Source organism: Callorhinchus milii, unplaced genomic scaffold (genome assembly GCF_018977255.1).
Source record: "Callorhinchus milii isolate IMCB2004 unplaced genomic scaffold, IMCB_Cmil_1.0 Scaffold28, whole genome shotgun sequence".
NCBI classification, from domain to species: domain Eukaryota; kingdom Metazoa; phylum Chordata; class Chondrichthyes; order Chimaeriformes; family Callorhinchidae; genus Callorhinchus; species Callorhinchus milii.
In genome coordinates this window covers 186,446-204,335 of record NW_024704769.1, presented here as the reverse complement: position 1 = coordinate 204,335, position 17,890 = coordinate 186,446, and the positions used below count along the sequence as shown (strand labels likewise).

General features: G+C 52.7%; 1 protein-coding gene across 1 annotated transcript; it reads right to left on the bottom strand.

Moving 5' to 3' along the window:
- Positions 1-2,006: 2,006 nt before the first annotated feature.
- Positions 2,007-9,834, bottom strand: gfra2b (GDNF family receptor alpha 2b). Its single transcript, XM_042344457.1, has 10 exons — positions 9,607-9,834; positions 7,325-7,582; positions 7,060-7,143; positions 6,172-6,458; positions 5,862-5,923; positions 5,482-5,591; positions 4,843-4,974; positions 3,688-3,860; positions 3,158-3,211; positions 2,007-2,266 (listed from the first exon to the last, which is right to left on the bottom strand). Exons 1-10 carry the CDS (start codon positions 9,635-9,637, stop codon positions 2,126-2,128), a joined length of 1,332 nt encoding a protein of 443 aa, XP_042200391.1. The 5' UTR covers positions 9,638-9,834; the 3' UTR covers positions 2,007-2,125.
- Between the last annotated feature and the right edge of the window lie 8,056 nt (positions 9,835-17,890).

The window sequence follows — 17,890 nt, the reverse complement described above, 5'->3', positions numbered from 1 at the left end:
ATGTTACCAGTCTGTCTATGTCCTCTTGCAGTCTGCTACCATCGTTCTCACTGTTTACTACTTTTCCAGCTTAGTATCATCTGCAAACTTGGAAATTGTACCTAAACCCAAGTCCAAGTCATTTATATAGATCAAAAACAGCAGTGGCCCAGTACTGACACCTGAGGGACACCACTTCCCTCCAGTCAGAAAAACAACCGTTCACCACCACTCTGCTCCCTCTCTCTCCTGTGCATTGGGGAGGGAGACAGAAAGGCTCTTTAAAAAGAGCTTCCAAATCAATCCCACTCCCCGCGCTCTCCCCATAGCTCTGCAAACTTGTCCTCCCCTAATAATTATCTAACAAATTATCTAATTCATTAATTATCTGACTTAAATCGTTGGGAACTACAGTAAACGTGGATACGTAAGGATTATTGGATTTATTCTGATTTAATAAACCTCAATTAATGGTGTAAGATTTGTGTCAGCCCATACCTCACCACAGGGTCATGAAAATCAATTAATCCTTACACAACCTGGGCCTAATACTCTCCGGAATTGGGTAAGCAGGAGAGAGAGAGAGAGAGAGCGCATTCCATTCTAACAATCTATCTCTGGGATTTCCATGTGTGGGTGGGATGCAGGGAATTCTCAGCTTGGATTGGAGACTCTTAAACGACGGTGATGGGTTTCTGAGTGTGTCAGACACGCGGCTCGGCACAAATAAGGCTGACAGGCACTGGGCTCAGCGCGAGAGAGACTGAGTTACTGTGGAAGTTACTTGACATCACCACCAGAGGGTCATCTTTACTCAACCTTGTACTTACACCCGATGCCCGTTTGCACACACAACAACTTGTGTTTATACAGCACCTTCACACCGGGTAGTGCCCAGAGCATTTGTGTGACACGTGTGACCGACTGGGATGTGGAGTCCTGCAGCTCAGGGGTTAGAGCCCTCACCTCGCAAGCGAGAGGACCCGGGTTCGATTTCCAGGCGGGTCAGGTCAGGGCGAAACATTGGGCAAGTTTCCTTACTCCACACACACACACACACACACACACACACACACGCGCGCCTCTGTTTACCGGCAGTCAGTAGGAACCCGGTTATTAGTCGATTGGGGGGATCGCTTTTCCGGGATAATAATCCCTTCAAAAAATAATAATAATAATAATTTGGTCACTTCAACCTGTGACTGTTTGTGGGGACACTGCTGTGCGCAATTGGCTGCAACGTTTCGCCCACAAAATACAGTCAGTTCAACATCTCAAAGATGTGATAAGGCGCTATATCAAATGCGAAGATTATTATGATGATGATGTTGTCGAGGCTCCCAAACTCTAATGATATGGACTTTTCCTCCCCTTTCTCCCCTTCCCCGCGCTCTCCCTCACTCTTATCTCTCTCTCCTTCCCCTTCCCTCTCTCTCTTATTTCTCTCTCCCCCCACCCCTCTCTCCCCCTCTTACTTAGAAGACAGTTTCTATTTATATTTAAGAGCTGCAGAAAAAGAAAATTGGCATTTAATGTGTCCGTGATCTCTGCCCCAACTTAAATATTTGATAAAATGCTAATATTCATGACTCAAACCCACACCCTCCTGAACCCCAGATGCACCGATCGACAAAGCAACAGAAAACAACAAATTACATTCATAAAGCGCCTTTCACGTCAGGACAATGTCCTAAAGCGCCGAGAGACAAACTGTTGTAGTTTAAAATCAATCAAAACCCTTAAAAGTAACATTTTAATGGGGTTCTGTACAAGGGGGCAGTTGCAGACACACAGGCGACAATAATTCCAATAATTCCTTGTAGATGTCTTTGGACAACTGTAGAATCGTACAGTGCAGAAGGAGACCATTCGGCCCATCGTGTCTGTGCCGCTCTTTGAAAGAGCTTCCAAATCAACCCCACTCCCCCGCTCTCTCCTCACAGCCCTGATCAACCCCACTCCCCCGCGCTCTCCCCATAGCCCTGATCAACCCCACTCCCCCGCGCTCTCCCCATAGCTCTGCAAACTCGCCTTCCTCTAAACACACAAACATAAACACACCTCGTGTTACAATGGATTAATAATGAGCCATATTAACAATATTGATATGTATATAATAACATATAGAGAGATATGATACGAGTCTCTATGAGGTCAGTGGGGGGAGAAGCAGGCAGGCCATGGCTGCCCAGGCAAGGCTGGGTGGGGTCGGCGAGACACTCTTTGAGGGGTTAAACACCACGACACTCCCCAGACCTGTGCCCTTCACCATCATAGGAACATATGTCTTTAAGAGAGAAAACAGAGGGTGAATTATCCTCTTAAACACCCCCATCTCTTTGCCCCCCTCCTCCCCGCTCAGCATACCCTCCCTCCCTCCCCACAGCATTCCCCAATTTTCGGGGAATTTTCGGCCACGACACAGAGAGAGAGAGAAAGAGAGAGAGGGGAGAGAGAGAGATCTCACATCTCTTGGTCAGGTGATTAAGGGATATGCGGCAAAGGCCGGTAATTGGAGTTTAGGTGCAGATCAGCCACGATCTAATAGAATGGGGAACAGACTCGTGGGGCTGAATGGCTCCTCCTGTTCCTAGAAGCTCCCTTCTCTTTTCCCGACATGGCAGTGGGAGAGATCTGTAATGCCCTCCTGAACAGGGCACAGACGGGGAGTGAGTGAGGTTTAACGTCTCATCTGAAGAACAAGGTGGAGTCCTGTAGCTCAGTGGTTAGAGCACTCGCTTTGCAAGTGAGAGACCTGAGTTCAATTCCAGGCAGAGGGCGAAACCTCGGGCAAGTTTCCTTACTCCACACAGAGCCTAATAATAATCCCTCCAAAACCAAAACAATAATAAATTGGTCATTTTCAATCTACGACTGTTTGTGGGACATTGCTGTGCGCAATTGGCTGCCGCGTTCGCCCACAAATATACAGTCAATTCACTTTACAGTGTGTTCTGTGAAGCGCTTTGGGACGTCCTCCCGACGTGAAAAGCGCTATATCAAATGCAAGGATTATTATTATTATTATTATTATAAGGTCTCTGACAATGGGTCTCCCTCTCTCTCTCTCCCGCTCTCGCTCACTCTCTCTCTCGCTCTCCTCTCTCCCACTTCTCTCTCCCCCATCTCTGGGCTGTGATTCTCTAATCCTTTAAAACTGCAAGGAAAACGGAATTACCTTCAGGGGACAGAGGCCGTAATTTCGGGAGCCGTTGCCTTTTGCTGCTTGTTCCTGTAACGAGAAACCATCAACAACAACAACTTGGGTTTACACAGCAGCCCCCCCACCCCCCCACCACCCCCCATTCACCCAGGGTAGGGTGCCAGAGCGCTCGACAGTGAGGGAGCAATACCCCAAGTCGGGGAGGGAGGGAGGGAGGGAGGGAGAGGGGGTGTGAGGTGAGAATAGGCACCGGCGAAGGGGAAGGTCTTCAAGCGCACCCCGGATCTGGGGAAGGAAGGGGGCAGGTGGGGGGAGTCAGAGAGGGAGAGTGTCCCAGAGTTCCCAACACAGTGCTGACAATACACCCAACGTTGGGGAGTGTTAGCGTAAGGTGGTGAGAGCCAAGGCTCAGGGGGTGGGGGAGTTGGGTGGGGGAGTGGAGAGGGGATAAGGGGGTAAAGGGGCACAGAGCGTGAGTTGGTGGGGGTGAAATGGGGGTATAACCAGCTCAAACACACGGTGTCACGGTGGCTGATGGCTGGTACCTGAAGGCTGGCACACATAGCATTGACCTCTGCGGTCACCTGGGGGCCGAGGTCGGGGGCCCGCGACTCCGCCCTCTCTGGGGTGGGGGTCCTTGGGCTGGTCACGACTGCAGCCATGGACATCACTCCCCTCGTCACATCCATCCCGTTCCTGAACCCTTGGATCGCGTTCCCTGCAACACAGGCATCTGGTAAACGGGTACACAGGATATACACACACCTGCGCACACACTGAGAGAGGGGGAGAGAGAGAGAGAGAGAGAGAGAGAGAGAGAGGACGGGAGAGAGAGGGGCGGAGAGAGAGAGAGGAGGGGAGAGAGGGGGGGAGAAAGAGAGTGCGCCCCAGTGTCTGAGACGCTGACGTTCGGATGAGACGTTAAACCTCACACTCCCCACTCTCGCCCGAATCCATTGGCTCCCTATCCTTCAGAGGATCCAGTTCAAGACCCTGGTCACCTCTGAAGCCCTCCATGGCCTCGCCCCACCCTACCTCTGCAACCTCCTAACCCCCTACCAACCCGCCCGCTCCCTCCCCTCAGCCGCTCTGACTGCGCCACGTCCCCCGACCTACCATTGGCGGTAGAGCCTTCAGCCACTCTGCCCCAACCTCTGGAATTCCATCCCCCAGTCACTCCGCCTCAACCCCTCCTTAGCCTCCTTCAAGCCCTGCCTCAAGACCCTCCCCTTGGACCATGCCATCGCCCCCCCCCTCCCTTAGCCCCCCTGACCCCAGCTCGGGTCTGAAATGCTGTCACTGTCCAGCGCCTTGGGACGTCCTCCTGGCGTGAAAGGCGCTGTACACATGGAATCTTGTTGTTGTCTGTGCTCTGTTCGGGCGGACGTTAAAGATCTCTTCCCACAGCGCTGTCGGGGGAAAAAAGAAGGGAGTTTCTCTGTCTCGGTGTCTTGGCCGACAATTCCCCCCCAATAAAATCGCTCTCTCGTTTCACTCCTGTTTGTGGGGACGTCGCTGGGCGCAATTGAGCTGCCAGGTTACCTTACAACAGGCACAGTCACTACACTTTGCAGCAAACCATCACCTCATCCGAACGACAGCCTCTCCAACAACGCAGCGAGTGTGGGGAGGGGGGAAGAGCGAGGGGTTAGGGCGATAGCTAGCGTGAGGGGGTTTGGGGGGGACACGGAGAGACTTACTCAGGCAGGTATTTTCTTTGAAGAAATTGAGGAACTTGTGGCAGTCTCCGCGCTGGTTCCCACTCCCACTGCAGGTACACCAGGGAGCCACTGCCTCACTCCCTGACACGTAATTCGGAGTCATCTCACTTCCTGGGTGAGAGACAGAGAGAGAGAGAGAGAGGGAGAGCGCGAGAGGGAGAGGGAGAGAGCACCAGACAGACAGAGAGACACAGAGAGACCCGAGACACAGAGAGTGAGACAGACAGAGAGACACAGAGAGTGAGACAGACAGAGAGACACAGAGAGTGAGACAGACAGAGAGACACAGAGAGTGAGACAGAGAGAGAGAGAAACAGAGACAGAGAGAAGGAAAGAGAGAGAAACGGAGGAGATAGAGAGACAACTCAGTAACAGTCACTCGGGTTCTACCCCACACCCCCTCCCTCCCCCTCCACTGACTGCCCCCCATCACCCCTCTCTCTCCCCCCTCCCACCCCGCCCTCTCCCCCCTCCCACCCCTCTCTCTCCCCCCTCCCACCACCCCTCTCTCTCCCCCTCCCACCACCCCTCTCTCTCCCCCCTCCCACCACCCCTCTCTCTCCCCCCTCCCACTCCCCCCACCACCCCTCTCTCCCCATGACAGGGGGTCAGTCTCACCGATCAGGCCAGAGTAAGCCAGCAGACACGCGGGGTAATTCTCCCGGAAACACCCGCTCATTGCTTTCAGTGCCGGTTGGCAGTTGGTCAGGAAATCAGCCAACCTCGACCTGGGGACCAAACACCGACACCTCAAGTCATCGGGTCCTCAGCGACACCGGAATAATCCTCGCGTTTGACCCAGTTTGTGGGGATGTCGCCGGGTGCAATTGGCTGCCCCGTTTCCCCCACAAAACACACAGTCACTACACTTTTCCGTGTATCCTGTGAAGCGCTTTGAGACGTCTCGAAGACGTGATGAGGCGCCGGGTCAAATGCCAGGATTATTGTTGTTAGTATTATTATTATTGGTGAAATCTATGGTGAAAATCGGCTCTCACCTGCACATAATGTCTGACTGGCATTGCCTGTGTAGGGCCAGGCAGTTGGGTTGCTCTGCGTCCTGGGGGGAGAAGGAACAACAACTTGTATTACATAATAATAAAAATAATAATAATAATCCTTGCATTTGACACAGGGCCTGATCTCGTCTTCAAGGCATCTCAAAGCGCTTCTCAGAATATGTGTAGTCCTGTAGTTCAGGGGTTAGAGCCCTCGCCTCGTAAGCGAGAGACCTAGCCCTCGCTCCCACCCCTCGCCCCCACCCCTTGCCCCCAGCCCTCGCCCCACTGCCCTCGCCCCCATCCTTACCCCCTGGTAAGAGCAGGCTGGCACAATGGTTTGAAGCCTCCTGTTCTCACATTTCGGGTTCCCGCACGGGCAGAAGAGCATCCGGTGGCTGAGCCGGACAGGGACGCGGGTAAAGAACTGCCGTAGTGCCCTGTGGCACTTGTGACGGCTGCAGATGCTGGAGGGGGGCACTCGGCTGGTGCAGGTGGTGATGTACTGCGACCGATGCTTCTTACATGAGGAGTTGAGGTTACAATCCCGCGCTGCTGGCACACACCCGTTCCCTGTCACTCGCAGCCCCTCAGCTTCTGCCAACAACACGAGGGTCTGTGTCAGGGAAATCCCCCCCACCCTCCACCCGCCCACCTGCCCACCCGCCCACGGCAGGGACTCCGAGCTCCCACCTGCACCCCAACCCTCAACAACTCGCCCCTCACACAGGGTAGCGCTCGAAACCCCCCTACCGCTCTCACCCCCATCCCTCACCCTTACCCCCCGCTCTCACCCCCATCCCTCACGCTTACCCCTCCGCTCTCAACGCCATCCCTCACCCTTACCCCCCGCTCTCACCCCCATCCCTCACCCTTACCCCCCGCTCTCACCCCCATCTCTCACCCTTACCACCCCGCTCTCACCCCCATCCCTCACCTTTTACCCCCCGCTCTCACCCCCATCCCTCACCTTTACCCCCCCCGCTCTCAACGCCATCCCTCACTCTTAACCCCCCGCTCTTACCCCCATCCCTCACCCTTAACCCCCACTCTCACCCCCATCCCTCACCCCACCCCCGCTCTCACCCCCATCCCTCAGCCTTACCCCACCCCAACTCCAACCGATCACCCCCATCCCTCACCCTCCACTCCCATCCCCCCATTCCCCACCAACCTGACCCCAAAACATAATTGGTACCTGAGCTGATGCCAGTCGGGGGGAAGAGGTCAGAAAGTTGGGAGTTGAGGGGGTCATAAGGTGAACTGTCGTACATGTTATCCCCTGGGGGGTCACAGAGGCAATGGGGTCACTCGATCAGCCCAGCGGGCAAACTGCAACAGCACCGACAACGACACCGACAACAACACCGACATCGAGGGTGGGGACGGGGGAGCGAGGGCGGGGGATTGAGGTGAGGGCTGAGTGGGGGGGGTGTGTGTGCGGTGAGAGTTGGGGAGCTTACCCCAGTAAATGCCCCAGTAAATGGCCAGACACTGCCTCTCCTTCCGGGACCCTTTGCGACAACGACAGTTGAAGAGGGGGCTTTGCTGGAGTCCGAGGACGGCGGCCAGACACTGGCCCCTGGCCCCAGGGCCACGCACACCGGGGTCCGAGCACTGGCGCAGGGTCTCGTAATGGTCATTGCAGCCGGGCTCTGCCTTACACAGCTCACTAGCCTGGACACAATCAGCTCTCTCCCCAGCACAGAGAGCCCCCACCTCTGCAAACAGCGGGGGGGGGGGGGGGGGGACAGGGAGAGAGAGAGAGAGATCAGCAACAACACATTGCATTTACGCAGTGCCTTTCACATCAGGAGGACCACCCTCCCACCCTCACCCCCAAATCCTCACGCACCCGAGCTGGGGGGCTGGGATAGCAGCGAGAGGGAGAGAGAGAGAGAGAGAGAGAGTGTCAGAGAGAGAGATCAACAGCCACAACACAAAAAAAGGCACCCGCACGCAGACACACACACACACTCACACACACACAGACAGACACACACACCCGCACGCAGACACACACTCACACACACACACCCGCACGCAGACACACACACTCACACAGACAGACACACACACCCGCACGCAGACACACACACTCACACAGAGACAGACACACACACCCGCACGCAGACACACACACTCACACACACACACAGACAGACACACACACCCGCACGCAGACACACACACTCACACAGACACAGACACACACACCCGCACGCAGACACACACACTCACACACACACAGAGACAGACACACACACCCGCACGCAGACACACACATTCACACAGAGACAGACACACACACCCGCACGCAGACACACACACTCACACACACACAGAGACAGACACACACACCCGCACGCAGACACACACACTCACACACACACAGAGACAGACACACACACACTCACACACACACAGAGACAGACACACACACCCACACGCAGACAGAGACACACACACATACAGACACAGACACATGCAGACGGAGACACACGCAGACAGAGACACACACACATACCCACACGCAGACAGAGACACACACACAGACACACACGCAGAGATAGACACACCCACCCACACACAGACACACACACATGCAGACACAGACACATGCAGACGGAGACACACACACATACCCACACGCAGACAGAGACACACACACAGACACACACGCAGAGATAGACACACCCACCCACACACAGACACACACACATGCAGACACACACACATGCAGACGGAGACACACGCAGACAGAGACACACACACATACGCCCAAACACAGACAGAGACACACACACAGACACACACGCAGACAGGCACACAGCAAAGACACAGACAGACAGACACCCACATAATAATAATATTAATAATCCTTGCATTTGATATAGCGTTTTTTACATCTTCTCAACGTCTCAAAGCACTTCACAGTATATACTGTAAAGTGAAGTGACTGTATATTTGTGGGCGAACGCGGCAGCCAATTGCGCACAGCAATGTCCCACAAACAGTCGTGGATTGAAAATGACCGATTTATTATTGTTTTTGGTTTTGGAGGGAATATTATTAGGCTCTGTGTGGAGTAAGGAAACTTGCCCAAGGTTTGGCCCTCTGCCTGGAATTGAACTCAGGTCTCTCACTTGCAAAGCGAGTGCTCTAACCACTGAGCTACAGGACTCCAGGGAAAGAGTTGGGGGGAGGGCACTCACTCTCCCCTCTCATGCACTCCCCTCTCATCCACCTACACGGAAACAGACAGAGTCATGCACACACACACACACAGACAGACAGCCAGACAGAGACACAGACAGACAGACACCAACATAGATCCACACACAAACAGACAGAGGCATTCACACACACAAAAAGGCATAGATGCCCACACCCCCACAGACAGAGAACCACACAGCCACACAGACACCCATTAGACACACACAGACACAGAGAAATGCACCCACATGTGCACAAACAGCGCTTCACTTGTTGGGAAAGAATTCATTTCAAGACTAGTTTCTGTATTTCCTATGGATAGAAACAGAGTCACTACACGTCACCTGCAGTGAATCCCGTGAGGTTTTGCGACATTCCCGTGACACGAAACGTGATTGAAAGCAAACTTGTTGATTTATTTATTTGTGTGTCTTTACATATAGAATAATAATAATAATCCTCACATTTGATATAATAATAACCGATTTAAGGCGCTAAGGAGATGCACGGATTCGAAGGCGTTTCTCACCTAGGCAGAGGAGCGTGAGGAGTAGGTGCATTGTTGGCTCCCGGGTACCAATCGCTACAGGGTCACAGCAGAGATGTCGGTCAGACAGGATACCCTCCCCATCCAGTACAGCTCCCGCCCCCAAGTCCCAAACCCCTGGGTGTGGGGGAAGAGGCTCTCACTGTCCCTGAGAAACAGCCCCAGCTCAGCACTGGAGGGTGAGGTTGAGATGGGAGAGTGTTTAGGTTGGGGAAGGGATGGGTTGGTGTCAGGCAGAGAGGATGGGCTTGGCTTGGTTTGGCTGAGTGGGGGTGGGAGGGTGCTGTGTGGGTTGGGTTAGCCAGTGTTTCTGTGTAGATTGGTTGGAGAAGGCTGGGAGGAGGGGTGGGGGGGAGAGGCTGGGAGGAGAGGGCTGTGTTGTGATGGAGAGTGTTAGGTTGGGAGAAAGGAGTTTGGGAAGGAGAGGGGAGTGTTTGGCTGGTGGGGGAGGGTGCAAGTTGGAGAGAGTTGGGGGGGAAGGGGGAAAAGTTGGGGGAGGGGGGAAGGGGGAACAGTTGGGGGGAAAGCACTCACTCTCCCCTCTCATACACACTCTCTCTTCCCCCATCTCTCACACTCTCTTTCTCAATCACACTCCCCCCCCCCCCCAACCCTCTCTTTCTCGCTCTGGCCCTCTCTCACACACACACATACACTATCTCTCCCCCTCAATCACTCTTTCCCCTCTACCACTCTCTCTCTCTCTCTCTTGCCCCACTCTAGTTCAGATGAGACGTTACCCTCAACAACAACAACAACAAGATTCCATTTATAAAGCGCCTTTCACGTCAGGAGGACGTCCCAAGGCGCTGCACAGTTGGGTCATGACCCGAGCAGGGGGGAAATGGTCAGGGTGAGGGGAGGGAGCGAGGAGGGGGGAAATGGTCAGGGTGAGGGGAGCGAAGGGAGGGAGCAAGGAGGGGGGAAATGGTCAGGGTGAGGGGAGGGAAGGGAGGGAGCGAGGAGGGGGTAGAGAGTCGAGAGCGGAGCTGAAGGCTCGGTCAAAGAGAAAGGTTTTGAGACCGGCCTTGAAGGAGGAAAGGGAGGAAACGGCGAAGGCACTGGGGATGGAGTTCCAGAGCCTCGGGGCTGAGAGGCTGAAGGCCCGACCACCGATGGTAGGGCGGTTGGGGCGGGGGAAGTGGAGCAGACCGGAGCCAGAGGAACGGAGGGTACGGGCAGGTAGGTAGGGGGATAGTAGGTTGGAGAGGTAGGAGGGAGCGAGGCCGTGAATGGCCTTGTAGGTGAGGATGAGGATCTTGAAATCAATCCTCTGGGGGATGGGGAGCCAGTGGAGGCGAGCGAGGGCGAGGGTGAGGGTGAGGGTGAGGGTGAGGGTGAGGGCGAGGGCGAGGGTGGGTGTGATGTGGTCCCGAAGCCTGGTGCGGGACAGTACACGAGCTGCAGAGTTCTGAATGACCTGCAGCTTGTGGAGGGAGGGCCGGGAAGGCCGGCGAGGAGAGAGTTCCCGTAGTCCAGCCTTGAGGTGACAAAGGCGTGGACCAGGGTTTCAGCAGCGTGAGGGGTGAGGTAGTGCCGTAGTCTGGCGATGTTCCGGAGGTGATGGAAGGCGGTGCCAGTTGTGGTGCGGATGTGAGGGAGAAAGGACAGCTCAGGGTCGAACAAAACGCCGAGGTTCCTGACTGGCTTTGAGAGGTGGAGAGTGCAGCCTTGGATGCTGATGGTGTCAGCGCCTGAGGTGCGGAGGCGCTGACGTGAGCCAATCAGGAGGGCCTCGGTTTTTCGCACGTTGAGCTGAAGAAAGTTGTCTCTCGTCCAGGACTCGATGTCGGACAGACAGCTGTCAGGACATCGGGGGTCGTGGAGTTGAGAGTAGAGGAGGAAAGGTAGAGTTGGGTGTCATCCGCATACATGTGGAAGTTAACTCCATGTCTGCGGATGATGTCACCACAGGGGGAGCATATAGAGGGTGAAGAGGAGGGGACCGAGGACAGAGCCCTGAGGGACACCACATGAGACAGTACGGGGGGTGGAGGAGAAGCCATTCGTCGAGACAAAGTGAAGACGGTGAGAAAGGTACGACCTAAACCATTCAAGGACAGTGCCTTGAAGGTTGAGGTGGGAGGACAAGCGGTGGAGGAGGATAGCGTGGTCGACCGTATCGAATGCTGCCGATAGGTCGAGGAGGACGAGGAGACAGAGGGAGCCCTGGTCACAGATGGTCAGGATATCATTGGTGACCTTGACCAGGGCAGTTTCTGTGCTATGGGCAGCACGGAAACCTGACTGAAGGGGTTCAAAAGAGAATGGGTGGAAAGGAAAGAGCGCAGTTGGGAGGCGACAACTCTTTCCAAGACCTTGGAGAGAAAGGGGAGGTTGGAGATGGGCCGGTAGCTTGATAGCTGCGACGCATCAAGGGAGGGTTTTTTCAGGGTGGGCGTGATGATGGCAGTTTTTAATGGAATGGGGACAGAGCCAGAGGAGAGGGACAGGTTGATGATGTCAGTGATATGTGGGGCAAGAAAGTGGAGCTGGGAGATAAGGAGTGGAGTGGGGATGGGGTCAAGGGAGCAGGTGGTTGGTTTTAGGGATAGGATGAGTTCAGTGACAGAGGGTGGGGAAACGGGTACAAAGGTGTGTAGGGGAGGATGGGTAGGAGTCGGAGTGTGGGAGGGAAGGGGTGGGTGGTGGGTGGAAGTTGGAGGGGAAGTGACCGCGGAGCGGATTCCCTCACACCTCATCTGTTGCCCTGTTCAGGTGGAACGTTAAAGATCCTGTCGGAAAAGAGCAGGAAGTTTCTCTCATTGGCCTGGCCGACCCTCCCCAGATAAAATCCCTCGCTCGTTATTTCACGGCTGTTTGTGGAAAACTTTGCTGCACTCAACTTGGCCGCTGTGTTTGTCCGCAAAACACAATGTTTTTGCAGTGAATCCTGTAAAGTGCTTTGAGACATCCTCGCGGCGTGAATGGTTCCCATTATTATCCGGAAATTGCACCGGAACCTGGGAATGATTCCAATCCTGCTTGAGGAAACGAGTTTGAAAGCTTTCCGAACGCAGAAGCATGAATTATGAATTTCCCCCAATTCTCTATAGATTTTAGAATCATAATTTAACTTTCTCATCATCATATTTGTGGGTATTGAGGCACCAACAACAAAATTATATTTATAAAGCGCCTTTCACATCGAGAAGACATCCCAAGGCGCTGGACAATCAGGGATTAGGACCTGAGTGTGGTGTAGGGGGATGTAGTGTGCAGGGTTGGGGTGAGGGAGGGGCAGGGGGTAGGAGGGCGGCTGAGGTCACTATCCAGGCTGATACTCCAGTTCAGCGCTGGGGGTAGAGAGAGAGAGAGATATAGAGAGTGTATTGACTGTATATTTTGCAGTGAACGCAAAAACCGATTTGCACACAACGACATCCCAACAAACAGCCTGCTCTCACCCCATTCCCTGCTCTCTCTCTCTCTCCCCCATGGTGTCTGTGCTGGGGCTCACTCCCCCACTGGAGCTCTTTACTCTAACCCCATTCCCTGCTCTCTCTCTCCCCCCAGCGTGTCTGTGCTGGGGCTCGCTCCCCCACTGGAGCTCCCTACTCTAACCTCATTCCCCGCTCTCTCTCTCTCCCCCCCATCATGTCTGTGCTGGGGCTCGCTCCCTCAGTATAGACCCATGGATTGCTGCCTCTTTTCAACACTGGACAATGTTTTATTGAAGTTGCCAGTGGGAAAGGGGAACTGAATTCCGGATAATTAGCTGCTGCTAATCTGATAGAAGAGAGGAAATTAATTCCTGATTGATACTGAGAGCGACGTTTAATTCAATTACACGTGGGGCTGTGGTGGTCTGTCTCCTACTGTCTGAGGGTGAAGAAAAGGTTGAGCGAGAGAGAGTGAGACTGAGATAAGGAGAGAGACTGGGAGAGAGAGAGAGACTCACACACACAAACTCTCACGCACACTCTCAGCACAGATAATCGCAATCAGTGTAATAATAATCCTTGCATTTGATACAGCGCCTTATCACATCTGAGAGATGTCTCAAAGCATTTCACAGGATATACTGTAAGGTGTAGTGACTGTGTATTTTGTGGGCGAAAGGCGGCAGCCAATTGCACACAGTAGTGTCCCCACAAACAGCCGTGGGTTGAGTGATTTTTTTTCTGAAGGGATTATTACCCCCAGAAAAGCGATCCTCCAATCGACTAACTGGGTTCCTTCTGACTGCTGGTAAACAGAAGCGTCTGTGTGTGTGGGGGGGGGGGGGGGTGGGGGGGAGTAAGGCAACTTGCCCAACATTTTGCCCTGACCTGACCCACATGGGAATTGAACCCAGGTCCTCTCGCTTGCGAGGACTCTGACCACTGAGCTACAGGACTTCAGTGTAGTGGCCTTGGTTTAACATCTCACCTGAATGGGGTTGGGGACTGAGGGCTGTGGCCTGGGTTGGTGGTTGAGGGCTGGGCGGAGGGTGGGAGCCGGCTTGGCTCTCCTTTCTGGACAGGAATGACCTGATCGTAATGAAATGATGAGCTGTTTTGTTGAGACTAAGGCTATTCTAATGCAGCAGATGGGAACTGATTGTGTCTGATATCATTTCCTTAATGGTGATCAGTGGGAACCTACAGAGACTCACTGGCACAGATTGAGAGAAATCGTCTTTAGATGAACACGTCAGAGAGAGACAGAGAAATTGCTCAGTGTCCGGTCTCTCCGCCTGCTCTCTCTCACACTCTCTCTCTCTCGTCCTGTATGAGGGGGTGCTGTAGAAAGGCACCTTGTTTCTCCGCCGTTCCAGGAAAGGCAACTGAGCTATAATTGTGAGCAACAGACTCACCAACAACAACAACACTTTTGTACAACGGAGTCCTGTAGACCAGGGGTTAGAGCCCTCGCCTCGCAAGCAAGAGGACTCGGGTTCCATTCCCAGACGGGTCAGGTCAGGGCAAAATGTTGGGTAAGTTTCCTTACTCCCCCCCCACACACACACGCCTGATCATAATCCCTCAAGAAAAAAAGACAGTAACAAAATTGGTCACTTCAACCCACGGCTGTTTGTGGGGACGCTGCTGTGTGCAATTGGCTGCCGCGTTTCGTCCCCAAAATAACACAGTCACTACACTTGACGGTGCATCCTTTGAAGCGCTTTGAGACAGTCTCGAAGACGTGATGAGGCACTGTGTCAATTGCAACGATTGTTACAACAAGCGCCAGGATTGTTGTTGTTCTGTGGGGAGCAGTGGTTGAGGCAGAATTCCCTTTCATCAGGAAATGAGACGGACAGTTAACGAGGAGACAATAACGGGGAACTGAGTGGAACGATCGCACACAGTGCTGTCATGGTCTGGTGTGTGGGCGGATGCAGTGACACTCCGCCCCCTACAGGAGGTGATCTGCAATTACACACAAAACACAGACCCGTTTCGCCCAGAACGTTAACGGCTCGAACCCTTCACAGGATTCACTGTAACATGTAGTGACTCCGTGTTTCTCGCTCACTTCAGTCTGAGAGGCGGATCAAAAAGAGCCGATCTTTCCTGCTGAGTGTTGCATTGTCAGAGACACCGTCCTTCGGAGCAGACGGAGCAGAGCGATGCTCTCCGCCAACCTCCCAAACAGCACTGTTCAGGTGGACATAAAAGATCTCTCCTGCGGCGCTGTCGGGAAACGAGAAGGGAGGTTCTCTATCTCTCTCTCCCGGTGTCCTGGCCGACAATGAGGGTAAACTAGCGAAGAACATAAAGACAGACTGCAACAGTTTTTATAAATATATAAAGAGGAAGAGGCTGTAAATGTGGGTCCGCTACAGGCAGAGACGGGGGGAATTATAGTAGGGGACAAAGACGTGGCAGAGTCATTAAACAAGTACTTTGCTACTGTCTTCACCTTAGAAGACACTGAAAACCTACCAATAGAGAGGAACCAAGAAGACAATGTTAGCGAGCAACTTGGGAATTAATATTAATAAAGAAATGGTTTTAGGTAAATTGTCAGGTCTTAAAACTGATAAATCTCCTGGACCTGATGGCCTACATCCTCGGGTTTTAAAAGAGGTGACTACTGAGGTAGTGAATGGCTTGTCTTTGATCTTCCAAAATTCTCTGGATTCTGGAACGGTTCCCATTGATTGGAAGATTGCAAACGTAACACCACTATTTAAGAAGGGTGGGAGAGAAAAGATGGGGAACTATAGACCAGTTAGTCTGACATCAGTGGGAGGGAAAATTCTTGAGTCCTTAATTAAAGATGTCGTTATGGGATTCCTGGAAGACCATAACAAGATTAGGCAGTCAACACGGCTTTACAAAAGGAAAGTCACGCTTCACTAATCTTTTAGAGTTTTTGAAGATGTATCTGCAGGTTAGAGAGAGGGGAACCAGTAGATGTAGTATATTTAGATTTTAAAAAGGCATTTGACAAAGTGCCACACAAAAGGCTATTGCACAAGGTTAAGGCCCACGGGATTAATGGGAATATATTAGCACGGATTGAAGAGTGGCCAACGGGTAGAAAACAGAGAGTAGGGATAAACGGGTCCTTCTCGAATTGGAGGATGTGACTAGTGGAGTGCCACAAGGATCAGTGCTTGGGCCTCAGCTATTTACCATTTACACCAATGATCCGGACGAGGACATTGAATGTAACGTATCTAAATTCGCGGATGACACTAAACTCGGTGGGAGAGTGAGCTCTGAGGATGATGCAAAAAGATTGCAACGGGATATAGATAGGCTCGGGGGGTGGGCGAGTAGGTGGCAGATGGAATTTAATGTGGGGAAGTGTGAAGTTATTCACCCGAATAAATAGAAAAACAGATCATTTTCTAGAGGGCGAGAGATTAGATAGTGTTAGTGTTCAAAGGGATTTGGGTGTCCTTGTACACCAGTCTCAAAAAGTTAGTTTGCAGGTGCAGCAGCAACTAAGAAGGCGAACGGCAGTTAGCGTTCATTGCAAAAGGTTTAGAGTACAAGAGTAGGGAAGTCTTGCTGCAACTGTATAGGGCTTTGGTGAGACCGCACCGAGAGTATTGTGTGCAGTTTTGGTCTCCTTATTTAAAAAAGGACATACTTGCCCGAGGGGGTGCAGCGTAGATTCACTCGGTTAGTTCCTGGGATGAGGGGACTGACCTATGAGGAGAGGCTGAATAAACTCGGGCTGTATTCTCCAGAGTACAGAAGAATTAGGGGAGATCTTATTGAAACATATAAGGGCTGATAAAGTAGACACTGAGGGTCTGTTTCCCCGGTGGGAGAATCTATAACCAGGGGTCACAGTCTGAAAATTAAGGGTCAGCCTTTTAGAACAGAGTTGAGGAAACATTTCTTCACTCAGAGGGCAGTGACTTTATGGAATCACTCCCCCAGAAGGGCTGTAGATGTCAGTCCTTGAACATCTTCAAGGCTGAGACTGAGAGATTTTTAAAAAACAGAGCGATTAGAGGATATGGGAATAGGGCGGGTAATTAGAGTTGGTCTGAAGATCAGCCATGATCTAATCAAATGGCGGAGCACAGGCTCGAGGGGCCGAATGGCCGACTCCTGCTCCTAATTCTTATGTTCTTATGTTCTTAATCCCTCTGATAAAATCGCTCGCTGGCTCGTTCAATGGCTGCTTGTGGACACTGTTGAGTGCAATGGCTGCCCACAAAACACAGTCACTCCATTTAAAAATCCTGCGAAGCGCTTTGAGACATCTCAACGGTGCAATAAGGCACTGTGTCAAACGCAAGGATTATTAGTTCCTCATAGTTAGTTCACTCCCGGGGGAAACAGGCTGCGTGTGGCCTGTGTGTCAGCGTAAAGGGGAAACATGGTTTAAGGGGTGAGGATTAGGATTAGGGTCAGAAATAATTGACTCTGAATCTCAAACGACGAAGATGTCTTTATTTTGAGTAAAAACGTAGTCAAAGTGTCACAGTCAATTGTCCAGCCTGTGAGATTTCTCAATAGAGTTCCTCTCCATGTGATTGATGGCTGATACCAACACAGACACACAGCATGGCTCAGAGATACTGGGGGGAGGGCAGAGGGGAGAGGAGAGAGCACGGACAAAACGAGACAGGCTTTAAAGATGGGGAGGAAGGAACCAGGGAGGAGGGTCTCAAAGAGGGAGGGGGCCAAGGGGAGGAACTCTGGAAGGGAAGGGGGCGAGGTGGAGAGATGGAGGGAGGCGGGAGTGAGAGAGGGAGGGAGAGAGGGAAGGGTGAGGGAGGGAGGGATGGGATGAGGGAGCGGATGAGGGAAGGATGGGGGTTAAATGGCATTCCAGTGGGTCGGGGTAGAGAGGCTGAAATCTGTCCTGTTGA